Source organism: Oncorhynchus keta, chromosome 25 (genome assembly GCF_023373465.1).
Source record: "Oncorhynchus keta strain PuntledgeMale-10-30-2019 chromosome 25, Oket_V2, whole genome shotgun sequence".
NCBI classification, from domain to species: Eukaryota; Metazoa; Chordata; class Actinopteri; order Salmoniformes; family Salmonidae; genus Oncorhynchus; species Oncorhynchus keta.
Genome location: NC_068445.1, coordinates 35,231,457 through 35,247,187, shown reverse-complemented (window position 1 = coordinate 35,247,187; position 15,731 = coordinate 35,231,457). Strand labels below are relative to the sequence as shown.

General features: G+C 43.3%; 1 protein-coding gene across 4 annotated transcripts; it reads left to right on the top strand.

The window, feature by feature from the left end:
* The first annotated feature begins 5,063 nt into the window (after window positions 1–5,063).
* Window positions 5,064–14,434, top strand: LOC118377660 (ubiquitin-associated domain-containing protein 1-like). Of its 4 annotated transcripts, none has more exons than XM_035764605.2 (11): window positions 5,064–5,538; window positions 5,915–6,035; window positions 6,296–6,369; window positions 6,587–6,691; window positions 6,915–6,959; window positions 7,060–7,162; window positions 9,470–9,578; window positions 9,817–10,090; window positions 10,384–10,470; window positions 10,934–11,072; window positions 11,206–14,434. In XM_035764605.2, exons 1-11 carry the CDS (start codon window positions 5,401–5,403, stop codon window positions 11,319–11,321), a joined length of 1,311 nt encoding a protein of 436 aa, XP_035620498.1. In that variant the 5' UTR covers window positions 5,064–5,400; the 3' UTR covers window positions 11,322–14,434. The 4 variants fall into 4 exon arrangements, with proteins under 4 accessions (XP_035620498.1, XP_035620497.1, XP_035620501.1 ...); XM_035764604.2 differs by having other exon boundaries at window positions 5,065–5,538; window positions 6,584–6,691; XM_035764608.2 differs by lacking the exon at window positions 6,915–6,959 and having other exon boundaries at window positions 5,065–5,538.
* The last annotated feature ends 1,297 nt before the right edge of the window (window positions 14,435–15,731 follow it).

Sequence of the window (15,731 nt, the reverse complement as noted above, 5' to 3'; positions counted from 1 at the left end):
CATATATCCTTATGTACATGTTCCTTATCCCCTTACACTGTGTATAAGACAGTAGTTTTGGAATTGTTAGTTAGATTACTTGTTGGTTATCACTGCATTGTCGGAACTAGAAGCACAAGCATTTCGCTACACTCGCATTTAACATCTGCTAACCATGTGTATGTGACAAATAAAATTTGATTTGATTTGTGCCAAGTCTAGGACCAAAAGGCTCCTTAACAGCTTCTACCCCCAAGACTGCTGAACAATTAATAAAATGACCACCCGGACTATTTAAATTTACTGTTTATTATCTATGCATAGTCATTTTACCTCTACCTACATGTACAAAATAACTTGACTAACCTGTAACCCCGCACATTGACTTGTACCGGAACCCCCTGTATATAGCCTCGTTATTGTATTTACTAGTTCATTTAGTAAATGTTTTCTTAACTCTTTCTTGAGCTGTATTGTTGGTTAAGGGCTTGTAAGTAAGCATTTCATTTCATTCAATTTGATTTGATGCAGGTAGAGGTAAAAGTTACTAGGCAATCAGTATAGATAATAAACAGATGAGCATCAGCCTATGTGAAGACTGTGAAAGTGTGTATTTGTGTGAGTGTGTATTACATTTTACATTTAAGTCATTTAGCAGACACTCTTATCCAGAGCGACTTACAAATTGGTGCGTTCACCTTATGACATCCAGTAGAACAGTCACTTTACAATAGTGCATCTAAATCTTAAAGGGGGGTGAGAAGGATTACTTACCCTATCCTAGGTATTCCTTAAAGAGGTGGGGTTTCAGGTGTCTCCGGAAGGTGGTGATTGACTCCGCTGTCCTGGCGTCGTGAGGGAGTTTGTTCCACCATTAGGGGGCCAGAGCAGCGAACAGTTTTGACTGGGCTGAGCGGGAACTGTACTTCCTCAGTGGTAGGGAGGTGAGCAGGCCAGAGGTGGATGAACGCAGTGCCCTTGTTTGGGTGTAGGGCCTGATCAGAGCCTGGAGGTACTGAGGTGCCGTTCCCCTCACAGCTCCGTAGGCAAGCACCATGGTCTTGTAGCGGATGCGAGCTTCAACTGGAAGCCAGTGGAGAGAGCGGAGGAGCGGCGTGACGTGAGAGAACTTGGGAAGGTTGAACACCAGACGGGCTGCGGCGTTCTGGATGAGTTGTAGGGGTTTAATGGCACAGGCAGGGAGCCCAGCCAACAGCGAGTTGCAGTAATCCAGACGGGAGATGACAAGTGCCTGGATTAGGACCTGCGCCGCTTCCTGTGTGAGGCAGGGTCGTACTCTGCGGATGTTGTAGAGCATGAACCTACAGGAACGGGCCACCGCCTTGATGTTAGTTGAGAACGACAGGGTGTTGTCCAGGATCACGCCAAGGTTCTTAGCGCTCTGGGAGGAGGACACAATGGAGTTGTCAACCGTGATGGCGAGATCATGGAACGGGCAGTCCTTCCCCGGGAGGAAGAGCAGCTCCGTCTTGCCGAGGTTCAGCTTGAGGTGGTGATCCGTCATCCACACTGATATGTCTACCAGACATGCAGAGATGCGATTCGCCACCTGGTCATCAGAAGGGGGAAAGGAGAAGATTAATTGTGCGTCGTCTGCATAGCAATGATAGGAGAGACCATGTGAGGTTATGACAGAGCCAAGTGACTTGGTGTATAGCGAGAATAGGAGAGGGCCTAGAACAGAGCCCTGGGGGACACCAGTGGTGAGAGCGCGTGGTGAGGAGACAGATTCTCGCCACGCCACCTTGTAGGAGCGACCTGTCAGGTAGGACGCAGTCCAAGCGTGGGCCGCGCCGGAGATGCCCAACTCGGAGAGGGTGGAGAGGAGGATCTGATGGTTCACAGTATCGAAGGCAGCCGATAGGTCTAGAAGGATGAGAGCAGAGGAGAGAGAGTTAGCTTTAGCGGTGCGGAGCGCCTCCGTGATACAGAGAAGAGCAGTCTCAGTTGAATGACTAGTCTTGAAACCTGACTGATTAGGATCAAGAAGGTCATTCAGAGAGAGATAGCGGGAGAGCTGGCCAAGGACGGCACGTTCAAGAGTTTTGGAGAGAAAAGAAAGAAGGGATACTGGTCTGTAGTTGTTGACATCGGAGGGATCGAGTGTAGGTTTTTTCAGAAGGGGTGCAACTCTCGCTCTCTTGAAGAGGGAAGGGACGTAGCCAGCGGTCAGGGATGAGTTGATGAGCGAGGTGAGGTAAGGGAGAAGGTCTCCGGAAATGGTCTGGAGAAGAGAGGAGGGGATAGGGTCAAGCGGGCAGGTTGTTGGGCGGCCGGCCGTCACAAGACGCGAGATTTCATCTGGAGAGAGAGGTATGTGCATAGAGCCAGTGCAAGGCCTTTCTAATCGACCTGGCCGGGGTATCCTGGAAGGATATTGATCTCATCCCGTCAGTAGAGGATGCCTGGATATTTTTTTTAAATGCCTTCCTAACCATCTTAAATAAACATGCCCCATTCAAGAAATTTAGAACCAGGAACAGATATAGCCCTTGGTTTTCCCCAGACCTGACTGCCCTTAACCAACACAAACACATCCTATGGCGTTCTGCATTAGCATCGAACAACCCCCGTGATATGCAGCTGTTCAGGGAAGCTAGAAACCATTATACACAGGCAGTTAGAAAAGCCAAGGCTAGCTTTTTCAAGCAGAAATTTGCTTCCTGCAACACTAACTCAAAAAAGTTCTGGGACACTGTAAAGTCCATGGAGAATAAGAACACCTCCTCCCAGCTGCCCAATGCACTGAAGATAGGAAACACTGTCACGACTGATAAATCCACCATAATTGAGAATTTCAATAAGCATTTTTCTACGGCTGGCCATGCTTTCCACCTGGCTACTCCTACCCCGGTCAACAGCACTGCACCCCCAACAGCAACTCGCCCAAGCCTTCCCCATTTCTCCTTCTCCCAAATCCATTCAGCTGATGTTCTGAAAGAGCTGAAAAATCTGGACCCCTACAAATCAGCCGGGCTAGACAATCTGGACCCTTTCTTTCTAAAATTATCTGCCGAAATTGTTGCCACCCCTATTACTAGCCTGTTCATCCTCTCTTTCGTGTCGTCTGAGATTCCCAAAGATTGGAAAGCAGCTGCGGTCATCCCCCTCTTCAAAGGGGGGGACACTCTTGACCCAAACTGCTACAGACCTATATCTATCCTACCATGCCTTTCTAAGGTCTTCGAAAGCCAAGTCAACAAACAGATTACCGACCATTTCGAATCTCACCATACCTTCTCTGCTATGCAATCTGGTTTCAGAGCTGGTCATGGGTGCACCTCAGCCACGCTCAAGGTCCTAAACGATATCTTAACCGCCATCGATAAGAAACATTACTGTGCAGCCGTATTCATTGATCTGGCCAAGGCTTTCGACTCTGTCAACCACCACATCCTCATCGGCAGACTCGACAGCCTTGGTTTCTCAAATGATTGCCTCGCCTGGTTCACCAACTACTTCTCTGATAGAGTTCAGTGTGTCAAATCGGAGGGTCTGCTGTCTGGACCTCTGGCAGTCTCTATGGGGGTGCCACAGGGTTCAATTCTTGGACCGACTCTCTTCTCTGTATACATCTATGAGGTTGTTCTTGCTGCTGGTGAGTCCCTGATCCACCTCTACGCAGACGACACCATGCTGTATACTTCCGGCCCTTCTTTGGACACTGTGTTAACAACCCTCCAGGCAAGCTTCAATGCCATACAACTCTCCTTCCGTGGCCTCCAATTGCTCTTAAATACAAGTAAAACTAAATGCATGCGCTTCAACCGATCGCTACCTGCACCTACCCGCCTGTCCAACATCACTACTCTGGACGGCTCTGACTTAGAATACGTGGACAACTACAAATACTTAGGTGTCTGGTTAGACTGTAAACTATCCTTCCAGACCCATATCAAACATCTCCAATCCAAAGTTAAATCTAGAATTGGCTTCCTATTTCGCAACAAAGCATCCTTCACTCATGCTGCCAAACATACCCTTGTAAAACTGACCATCCTACCAATCCTCGACTTTGGCGATGTCATTTACAAAATAGCCTCTAATACCCTACTCAACAAATTGGATGCAGTCTATCACAGTGCAATCCGTTTTGTCACCAAAGCCCCATATACTACCCACCATTGCGACTTGTACACTCTCGTTGGCTGGCCCTCGCTTCATACTCGTCGCCAAACCCACTGGCTCCATGTCATCTACAAGACCCTGCTAGGTAATGTCCCCCCTTATCTCAGCTCACTGGTCACCATAGCATCTCCCACCTGTAGCACATGCTCCAGCAGGTATATCTCTCTGGTCACCCCCAAAACCAATTCTTTCTTTGGCCGCCTCTCCTTCCAGTTCTCTGCTGCCAATGACTGGAACGAACTACAAAAATCTCTGAAACTGGAAACACTTATCTCCCTCACTAGCTTTAAGCACCAACTGTCAGAGCATCTTACAGATTACTGCACCTGTACATATCCCACCTATAATTTAGCCCAAACAACTACCTCTTTCCCAACTGTATTTCATTTATTTATTTATTTTGCTCCTTTGCACCCCATTATTTTTATTTCTACTTTGCACATTCTTCCATTGCAAAACTACCATTCCAGTGTTTTACTTGCTATATTGTATTTACTTTGCCACCATGGCCTTTTTTGCCTTTACCTCCCTTCTCACCTAATTTGCTCACGTTGTATATAGACTTGTTTAAACTGTATTATTGACTGTATGTTTGTTTTTCTCCATGTGTAACTCTGTCTCGTTGTATCTGTCGAACTGCTTTGCTTTATCTTGGCCAGGTCGCAATTGTAAATGAGAACTTGTTCTCAACTTGCCTACCTGGTTAAATAAAGGTGAAATAAACCAATTTAAAAAATAAAGCGTGTCAGTGCAAATAAAAAGGGGGTCAATGCAAATTGTCAGGGTAGCCATTGGATTTTTGGTATCCTCATTGCCGGGTTCAACAGTTGAACTAAGCTCATAAGGCATTTATAAGTTATATTCTTAAAGAATCAATGGTTAGAAATGTATAAATCCAAAAAAAGGATATTGCAAAGAAGGATTTAAGACGTAAACTTAACTACAACTCCCACTATGCACAGGGCCAACACTACGTTGCCTGGGTTCAGAGGTCAATCGTTACCAACAAAATATGGTCTTCGGCTGGCTGCTTGACTCTTGAAGGAAAGTAAACAAATATTTTTAGCGAAATAACGTCAGGAGACTGCTATTTCGTTAAATTACGACCAGTCTGTCTGAAAATGGTCTGAAAATTAAAAGTGCAGGCGTTTGCACTGTTGTCGCTGGTTTTCGAAGACGCCAGTTAGCGCGCTAACGTTAGCAAGCTAGCCGTAACAGCAAGCCAACATCACTGGACTGGTAGCTGCCAAGCTACACGCCAAGGCTACAGCTATGTTTGTGCAAGAAGAGAAGATATTCGCTGGAAAAATATTAAAAATCCATATTTGTACAATGGAGGGTACGGAGTGGTTGGAAGAAGTTACAGAGGATACCACTATTGAAAAACTCAAAGAGAAGTGCTTGAAACATGTATGTTTGTATGTTTATTTTCCTGCTTGCTCATTGGTGTTTGCCCGTGGTGAAATTGTAGCTGTTTGCAGGCCCAGTTGAAATTGTCAGTGGTTCCGTATTTATAGTAACTGGGTAGTCACTGCTATTTATAATTTAGCAAGTTGGCTCGCAAGCTGTCTAGTCTCTAAACCTGCAAACTAGGCACAATGCCCACAATGTAATGCAGAAATAGTTGTTACCTTTCGAAATGAGTCTGGCTATTGATGTAAGTCTAGCTAGCCTATACATGACCAATTACAAACTGCTTATGACACTAGCTAGTATTTTACCAGGGTAAAAGTACTGCTAATTGTTCCTGCCTGTGGGATAATGTTGGGGTTTGATTGTTTTTCAGTATGTACATGGAAGTATTGAAGACCCCAAAACACTCACACACCACAAACTTGTCCATGCTGCCACAGAGAGGATCCTCATGGAAACAAAAACGGTTTCAGATGAAAATTTAAAAGATAAAGGTAATCGTATGGAGGTCACAAAGTTGTCTCAATGTTTACATTTTCACCACAAACAGTGTGTTATTTGTTTATTTGGCTCCCTATTAGCTTTTTCAGAAGAAGCAGCTACTGTTCCTGAGGTCCACACAAAACATGCCAAGCAACAAAACACTGATACACTGATAGACAAGGACAGTCACACAAAATTCAACGACAACGATATACATTCAATACAACAAAAAAATTATGCTAGGAAGTTACAGTGATTCCTTCGGTTTTAGATGTTCTTCTACTGATAAAGAAGAGACCGCCGCCACCCCCTCCGAAAATGGCGGATATATCTGCAGAGGAAAAGGTAAAACTGATTTATTTACTCTCGTTTAATTATATTGTTTTGTGGGTTATCTAACTCAGCGCTGAAACTAAATAGGCACCCTTCATCAGACTGAAATGTTTAATAGATTGCTGATATGGATCGAACCATGGACAAGTAATATAACAAACTTCTTACATCTAACTATTTGTACTGTCTGGAATTATTGTCTGTGTGATTCCTCCCTGTCTGTCAGAAGAAGCAAGATAACAAGGCTCCAGATAAGGAAGCTATCCTGAAGGCCACCGCTGGCCTGTCCACCCACCACACTGACCGCACTGTCACCCAGCACAACATCAGAGACGTATGTACAGTAGGATTGTACACTATTGTAAATAACCTGGCCGAATGCGTGGTTCAAAGCACTGGAGGAGTGTTCCACTGACTATTGTACTGAAACTAGTCCTGAATGTCATGGGTCTGCACAATAATCAGAGGCAGGTTAAAATGAGTGAAGTTTGTCGTATTAAGCCTGTTCTAAATTTCTGGTGCTAAGATTTTATGTTTGTAACCCTTTATTTAATTAGGAAATCCCATTGAGGTCAGAAGACCTCATTCCCACGGGAGACCTGGCAAGTTGATAATGCTCTCAATGTTATGACATGAACCTCAGTCCAAAAAATTGAGTATTAATTATTGTTTATGTGTGCATGTGTGTACATTTTCCTTCAGTTTCAGACGGAACTTAGGAAAATCCTTGTCTCTCTCATTGAAGTGGCCCAGAAGCTTCTCGCATTGAATCCTGATGCTGTGGAGCTCTTCAAAAAGGCCAATGGTACAACATGCAGATGCTGTTACACTCCAAAAACATTTGCCTTAAAACTCGTTTTTCAACCAAGCCACACATTTCTAGTGAACAAACTATAGTTTAGGAAAGTCGGTTAGGACATCTACTTTGTGCATGACACAATACATTTTTCCAGCAATTGTTTACAGACACATTATTTCACTTATAATTCACTGTATCACAATTCCAGTGGGTCAGAAGTTTACATACACTAAGTTGACTGCCTTTAAACAACTTGGAAAATTCCAGAAAATTATGTCATGGCTTTAGAAGCTTCTGATAGGCTAATTGACATCATTTGAGTTAATTGGAGGTGTACCTGTGGATGTATTTCAAGGCCTACCTTCAAACTCTGTGCCTCTTTGATTAACATCATGGGAAAATCAAAAGAAATCAGCCAAGACCTCAGAAAAAAACTGTAGACCTCCACAAGTCTGGTTCATTCTTGGGAGCCATTTCCAAACGCCTGAAGGTACTGCCTCCATCTGTACAAACAATAGTACGCCAGTATAAACACCATGGGAGCACGCAGCCGTCTTACCTCTCAGGAAGGAGACGCGTTCTGTCTCCTAGAGATGAACGTACTTTGCGAGAAGTGCAAATCAATCCCAGAACAACAGCAAATGACCTTGTGAAGATGCTGGAGGAAACAGGTACAAAAGTATCTATATCCACAGTAAAAACCAGTCCAATATTTACATAACCTGAAAGGCCGCTCAGCAAGGCCACTGCTCCAAAACCGCCATAAAAAAGCCAGGCTATGGTTTGCAACTGCACATGGGGACAAAGATAGTGCTTTTTGGAGAAATGTCCTCTGGTCTGATGAAACAAAAATAGAACAGTTTGACCAACTTATGTTTGGAGGGAAAAGGCGGGAGGCTTGCAAGCTGAAGTACACCATCCCAACCGTGAAGCACGGGGGTGGCAGCATCATGGGCATTAAAATGGAGTTGGTCCGCACCTTGCTGCTGTAACAGTCTCCGTGCTTCTGGCAAGGTTTTCCACTAGGTGTTGCAACATTGCTGCTGGGACTTGCTTCCATTCAGCCACAAGAGCGTTCGTGAGGTCAGGCGCTGATGTTGGGCGATTATGCCTGACTCGCATTCAGCGTTCCAATTCATCCCAAAGGTGTTCGATGCAGTTAAGGTCAGGGCTCTGTGCAGGCCAGTCAAGTTCTTCCACACTGATCTCAACAAACCATTTCTGTATGGACCTCGTTTTGTGCACGGGGGCATTGTCATGCTTAAACAGGAAAGGGCCTTCCCTAAACTGTTGCCACAAAGTTGGGAGCACAGAATAGTCTAGAATGTCATTGTATGCTGTAGCGTTAAGATTTACCTTCACTGGAACGAAGGGGCCTAGCCCAAAACTATGAAAAACAGCCCCAGACAATTATTCCTCCTCCACTAAACTTTACAGTTGGCACTATGCATCGAGGCAAGTAGCGTTCTCCTGGCATCCGCCAAACCCAGATTTCTCCGTCGAACTGCCAGATGGTGAAACGTGATTCCAATGCTCCAGAGTACAGTGGCGTACACCAATCCAGCTGGCGGTTGGCATTGCGCATGGTGATCTTAGGCTTGTGTGCGGCTGCTCGGCCATGGAATCACATTTCATGAAGCTTCCTATGAACAGTTATTGTGCTGGCGTTGCTTCCAGAGGCAGTTTGGAACTCTGTAGTGAGTGTTGCAACCGAGAACATGATTTTTACTCACTATGCGCTTCAGCAGTCTGCGGTTCCTGTTCTGTGAGCTTGTGTGGCCTACCGCATCACGGCTGAGCCGTTGCTGCTCATAGATGTTTCCACTTCACAATAACAGCGCTTACAGCTGACCGGGGCAGCTTTAGCAGGGCAGAAATTTGAGGAACTGACTTGTTGGAAAGGTGGCATCCTATGACGGTGCCACGTTGAAAGTCACTGAGCTCTTCATTAAAGCCATTCTCCTGCCAATGTTTGTCAATGGAGATTGCATGGCTGTGTGCTTGACGTTATACACCTGTCAGCAACGGGTGTGGCTGAAATAGCAGAATCCACAAATTTTGAAGGGGTGTTCACATACTTCTGTATATAAAGAGTATATATTGTTACTTTTGAATGACACTAACTAAGGCTGAAACATTTGTCCCTCTACCTACCCCTAAATTAAATAAATACTAAAAAGAAACCTTGAATCTCCTTTTTGAGTGCGGACCAGCTACACAATTTTGGAATACTGACCAAGGCTGTTCATGAGTGACAACTGTATTATACTATTATTCCAGTTCACTAACAATGTGTGTCTGTGTGATTGTCAGCCATGCTGGATGAGGATGATGAGGACCGGGTGGATGAGACGGCCCTTCAACAGCTGACTGAGATGGGTTTCCCTGAGAGCAGAGCCATCAAAGCTCTCAGACTCAATCAGTGAGTCACAATCAATTATACTTAGCGGCAGCAGGAGTCAGACTCTACATCAGAATCACTGACACAACGAGTGTAGTCTTATGTCCATGCTACTGGTCAGTGGTCATATCAGTGAAGTGTATACAGAATCGCCAGTTGTTTGAATCACAACAAGAGAGCCATATCTGAACTGAAGAGTGTGAAACTACAGAAACAACAGTTTTAACCATGCCCCTCCTTCACTGCCTCCATCCTGCAGCATGTCGGTGACCCAGGCCATGGAGTGGCTGATTGAGCACGTAGATGACCCCACGGTGGACACCCCCCTGCCTGGCCAGGACACCACAGGAGCAGTAGGGGCCACAGCTCCCCCCCTGGTCCATTCTATCTCGGCCTCCGCCTTCCGTCCCAGCCTCCTCCGCACCCTCTCCCAGACCAGCACAGACGACGCTGTCACCGGAGCCAGGCAGGATGAGCTCACTGAGATCTTCAAGAGAATCCGAAGGAAAAGAGAGTTCAGGCCCGACTCACGGGTGAGTGTCACTTTGGGTCCCAATGGCCTGACCTGGGATGTACCAAGCTAACACTGATACATGTAGCTAACTTACACAAAGTGTTTGTAATGTGATGCCGTTCAGTTATGGACTCGGTTGCTGAATGCTACCTGTGTTGTGATTATTGGACTCGTGGTGTGATAAGACTCTATTGATCATATTGTTACAAAAGCTTGTTAGAATGACATGTCTTGTGGAATGAAAGTATTGACTATATAAACTGTCAACTCACACATATGAATGAGTAGACTCTTTGCTGTCTAACTCTGCAGGCAGTCATTGCTTTAATGGAGATGGGTTTTGATGAGAAGGAGGTGGTCGATGCTCTGAGAGTCAACAACAACCAACAGGACGCTGCGGTAAGTTTAAAGGGATACTTCCCCATAGTCAGATGAACTCGTGGATTCCATTTCTATGTCTGTCCAGTTTGAAGGAAGTTTCGAGAGCCAATGCTAACTACTGTTAGCGCAATGACTGGAAGTCTATAGGTATCTGCTAGCATGAAGTATATGACATTTTGGTCTTTCAGGAGCACTCTATCTATATGATGCGTTTGTGTTGTATTCAATGAGACATTCTAGAGGCAGAATAAATTAATTTATACAAGAGAGGAAGGAATGATTTAACTGTTTTTCATGCCCTTTGGCCATGTTGTCATTGGGATAGAGAGCTGATTCTCTATTGACCATCCTAGTTTCAGAGGAGTTGACTGACTGATCTAAACATCTTGTTGTTCCTCTGTGTGAGTAAGTGGTTGCTGATCGGTTAACGTGTTTGCAGAGTGAGTGGCTGCTGGTTGCTTATCGTGTTGTCATCCTGCAGTGTGAGTGGCTGCTGGGGGACAGGAAGCCGTCTCCAGAGGACCTCGATAAGGGCATCGACACCAACAGTCCTCTGTTCCAGGCCATCCTGGAGAACCCCGTGGTCCAGCTGGGCCTCACCAACCCCAAAACACTGCTGGGTAGGAGCGACAGCTGTTCCACACAAACACAGGGGGCTTTTTAATGTGTTAGCATTTGATTATGTTTTCTGTTGTGTGTACTGTAGGGTCACACAGCAGGTTAGCCTCTAAAACCCTTGTTGTCTTTATGCAGCGTTTGAGGACATGTTGGAGAACCCTCTGAACAGCACCCAGTGGATGAACGACCCTGAGACTGGGCCTGTCATGCTGCAGATCTCCAGAATCTTCCAGACACTCAACCGCACGTAGACACTGCACAAACGGTGTGTGTGCGTTTTGTGTGTAGGCGTGTGCATTTGTATGTAGGTGCGTGTGTGTGTGTGTGTGCACGGCTGTGACAAGTATTGTTTTTGCCTTGAAAAGTCAAAGCCGGAGAAGATGTGTAAATGTAAGAGTTCAGAAGATGGAGATGTGACAGATATATCTATTTATACCACAGAAAATAGAACAATGTTAACATGATTATAAGAATTGTTTTTTACATTTTAATAAGAACAATTTATAGTTAAGACCTACATGATTTATTTAAAATGTATCCATGTACAAAAAAAAAGACCATCAGGCATCAAAACAATGTTTACACTTTAAAATCAGCTTTTGTATGTTTTGCGATATTTAAATATCAATTACAGTTTCATTTGTTTCCTTAAATTGCTACATTTCATCTAAGGCAAGTGACTTCAGGGCAAGCAGTCAAGTCCATATCATTTGGTTGAAGACAGGGCTGCCTGTGAACATGCACCCTAACTGTTGTGTGTCGAGGGAACCAGGATTCAGTACTAGCCAGGGGTGTGTTCAAACGGTTGAAAGGTTCAGAATGTTGCAGAGTTTCCCGTGTGGCACCATTTGCAACATTCCCACAGGGTAACAGTATGGAAATGTATGCCCTCACTACTGTAAGTCCCTCTGGATAAGAGATTCTAATAAATTACTTAAATTTAGATAGAAATGTAACATATAGAACTGACATGGATTCTCTCTGACAAAGAAGAATGTATGTTCTAAATGATGTATTTTTATCTGAATGTTTTGTTACTGTTCATCTTTCTGAATGATTAAGCCCCAGGTGATGTTAGAGGGCAACGGTTGTGCTTATCACCGTCAGTAGAGTTTAGAGGTACAGGGGTGTCTTAAGTAGGAGGCAAATGGCCTATCTGAATTTGTCCAATAGAAATTCTTGTTTTCATTGTAAAATGTTTTACTACACTGGCACTAATGAATGCACCCCAGGTAGATGTGGGTGGTCAGACACTTCACCTTTCACTCTGTTCAACTTTGGGAACCTGCTGTGAGTCACTACTCAAAGACGTGGAAAAGTAAAGGAGGACATTTTCTTTGTGCTTCTCCCAAATATTTATTTAACTGCTACTTTTTTGTTGCCTATTTTAGAAAAGTATTATAATCTGTCTTTTTAGTGTCTGTGAAGTCAAGTATGTATAATAATGGTCTTTGGTCCTGCTTTATCTCGAGACCTATGTATAAATTCTCAATGTGCTCTGATTCTGCGCCTGTTCTCAATACTCTTACCACAGCTCACTTCAGCAGGCAAAATATTACTCCTGGAACTCCTGAGAAATACATTTTCTGCCAATGGGTGGTGTGGTTGGCCTGAGTGCCAGTCTGTTTGTGCCATCATGCCAACTCATTGTCTCTGATTGTGTCAAACCATATTTGGCTTGATAATGAGTAATGGAGCTGACAAGAGCAACAACAGATCTGGGACCAGAATACAGTATGATAGGTTTCAGGGGAAATTGAGGCTTGATCCACAAACATCACATAAATGATTCAAAGGTTATCGTTTGAGTGATGCGAAGGTGTATATCATTCCTTCCTGCAATGAAGCAAACTAGGTATCAATATGTAAGCCAATGCATTGAAGAATTTTACATGCAGTGGTATACTGAGCTAAGTAAAACTGCTAGTCTAGTGGTGGGCCGTTGTACTTTTGAGAGCAAAGTAGATGTGAGCTGTTTAACCAAAACATGAACTTATTATTGACTGTGAGATGACTTGCCTTGTCACCAGACAGACCAGTTCAAACTATAATAATACAGTATCTTGTTGTGCAATAGCTAGACTCTATAGATGGACTTGAGTTTTGTAGACCTGTTAGAATACATATTTGATTGGAGTGTTAGGAATGTGTGAAATGCAATGGGTTAGTGCGGCTGTATGTTTATTCTATATCCTTTGACAGTCATTTATAACAACAGTAAGTGACTTCCCAGAAACACTAGTACTGCTTTTGTTACATATGATTCAATATGACTGATTTATGGGGCTCTATTGTGCTTCCCAAATGCACCACGTTCCCTAAATAGTGCACTAGTATTGACCAGAGCCCTATGGGTCCTAGTTAAAAGTAGTGCACTAGTGGGGATTACGGTGCCATTTGGGACAAAGACTTTGTTTTCATTGTGAATTTAATCTAAAAGAAGAACATGAAGGATGCATGGTGTGTTTTGCCAAGCTTTGAGTGTTTTATTCAATATTTGAATTGTAGTGTTGATGTGACTTTGCTCAGGGAGGCTGTTTTTTTCTAGCTATGCCACCATGAGGCAAATCTCTACTCCTGTTGTGCAACAATTTGACTTAAGGCTTTAACTGATCCATGATAACCTGGCTTATTGAACAGAGCGTCACTAAGTATGGTTTGGTAAAATGCAATATTTGACAATTATTTAAATGTTTTTTTTAATGGAGAAGTATTTGCTTGAATTGTGTTTATTTATGTTTTAGCCAAAATAGTTACTTGCTCTTATTAATATTACATTTTAGAGAATCTGAAAATTGCACTTCAAGTTATTGAATTACAATTCTTTACAAAATAGATCTATACACATTTTCAGAAAATACGTTTTTCACTAGCAGGTCACGGATCTGTCGAGCAATGTAGCGTTTTTGAATGTTCAAAGCATTTGTATAGATGGAGGGGGAGAAGATGACATTGGCTGCCTTTCTGTATACAGGTCTAGGATGCTGTGGCAAAGTTTTCTATCATGACTAGTGTTATTTGTTATAACAACATGGCCGTTTTTGTTTTTTCATAGTAATCCAATATCAAATCATGTATTTCCCAACTGCAGAGACTGAAAGGTAGAAGACTCTAAGTACAAACTTCAACCATCAGGAGCTGAAAGGCTAGATTGGTCTTTGATCAGTGCTTAATAAGGGGTATTTTAGTGTGTGAGAGTCATCTTGGCAGTTGGATTGTTTTTACTGGGTTTCCATACTATACTGTCCGGTATTAACAACCTATGCAATATACTCTCTCATTCTGTTAAACCGACTAGCCTCGCCCTCGGGGCAACTGTCATTCAAATCACAATTACATTAAAAGCATTTCTGTTGCTGTTTTCTTTTGAATCCTGTGCTTTGTTTACCTGAAATGGGGTGAACTTTTAATCTCCCTTAGATAGTGTGGACCTGTTAACGAGAGAAAGTATCATAGGTGCTCAATGCATTTCATACCGACGAGACTGTGTTTTTTTTTATAGATGTGAAACAATCTATAGCCTGGATGCCATTCTGTTCTAGCATTAGCCAGCCCAGACTATGCTGCAGGTTATCTAATGTTGAAACATATTGACATTTTTACTATGGCACCACTAATAGCATTTATTAAGCAAAAATCGGACATCACTGGCCTGTGCTGCTTAATGTGTCTTTACTAAAGCAGTGTTCTCAGGTTGCATGTTGTGTGCAGTGCCGACACCTGACAGTTCTGTTGATTAGGGAATAAACACTGACACCTGACAGTTCTGTTGATTAGGGAATAAACACTGACACCTGACAGTTCTGTTGATTAGGGAATAACACTGACACCTGACAGTTCTGTTGATTAGGGAATAACACTGACACCTGACAGTTCTGTTGATTAGGGAATAACACTGACACCTGACAGTTCTGTTGATTGGGGAATAACACTGACACCTGACAGTTCTGTTGATTAGGGAATAACACTGACACCTGACAGTTCTGTTGATTAAGTAAAAGCACTCACTGTTCTGTTGTCTTTTTTATTAGGTAACAGCATTGGCAACTGATCGTTCTGTTGTCTGTTGTCTGTTGATTGGATAACCTTAGCATGTTTGCAGATATGTTTGCAGATACGTAAGGAGTAGGCAATATGGTGGAACTCCACCACTACTACACTGGTTATGCCTATCCAGACCATTTCAGATCTGCAAGCATCAAAGGTTAGGGCAATCAGCAGTTGCTGCATCCATTTTTGGACTTAGAAGTTGATATGTACCCATTAATTCTTGAATAATATAATTCATAAATGCCTCATGACCTTAGATTAACTGTCATACCCCATCAGAACCAAAATATAAGCTTGTTTTACACCAGTATTTTTAAACAATGAACATTTAAACAAACACTATATAGCCTCAAAATGTTGTTAAAACTCTAATTTTGATATCATGTATGATCAGTCCTTACAGTTCTCCAGCCCCATCCCTTTGATCCCTCAGCTTTTTACCTGAACCAGTGGTGAGGAGGTCACTTTTTATTGTGTCTACTGCTGATTGCAGCTTTAAGGCTAAGTTCAATGAATGTGGCCTTAAGATGCTTTTGGGAAACCGGGACCTGATCTAGTTTCTCACTCCGGGTTATATTCATGTGAATTTGTTCACTTCTCACCTGTGGAAA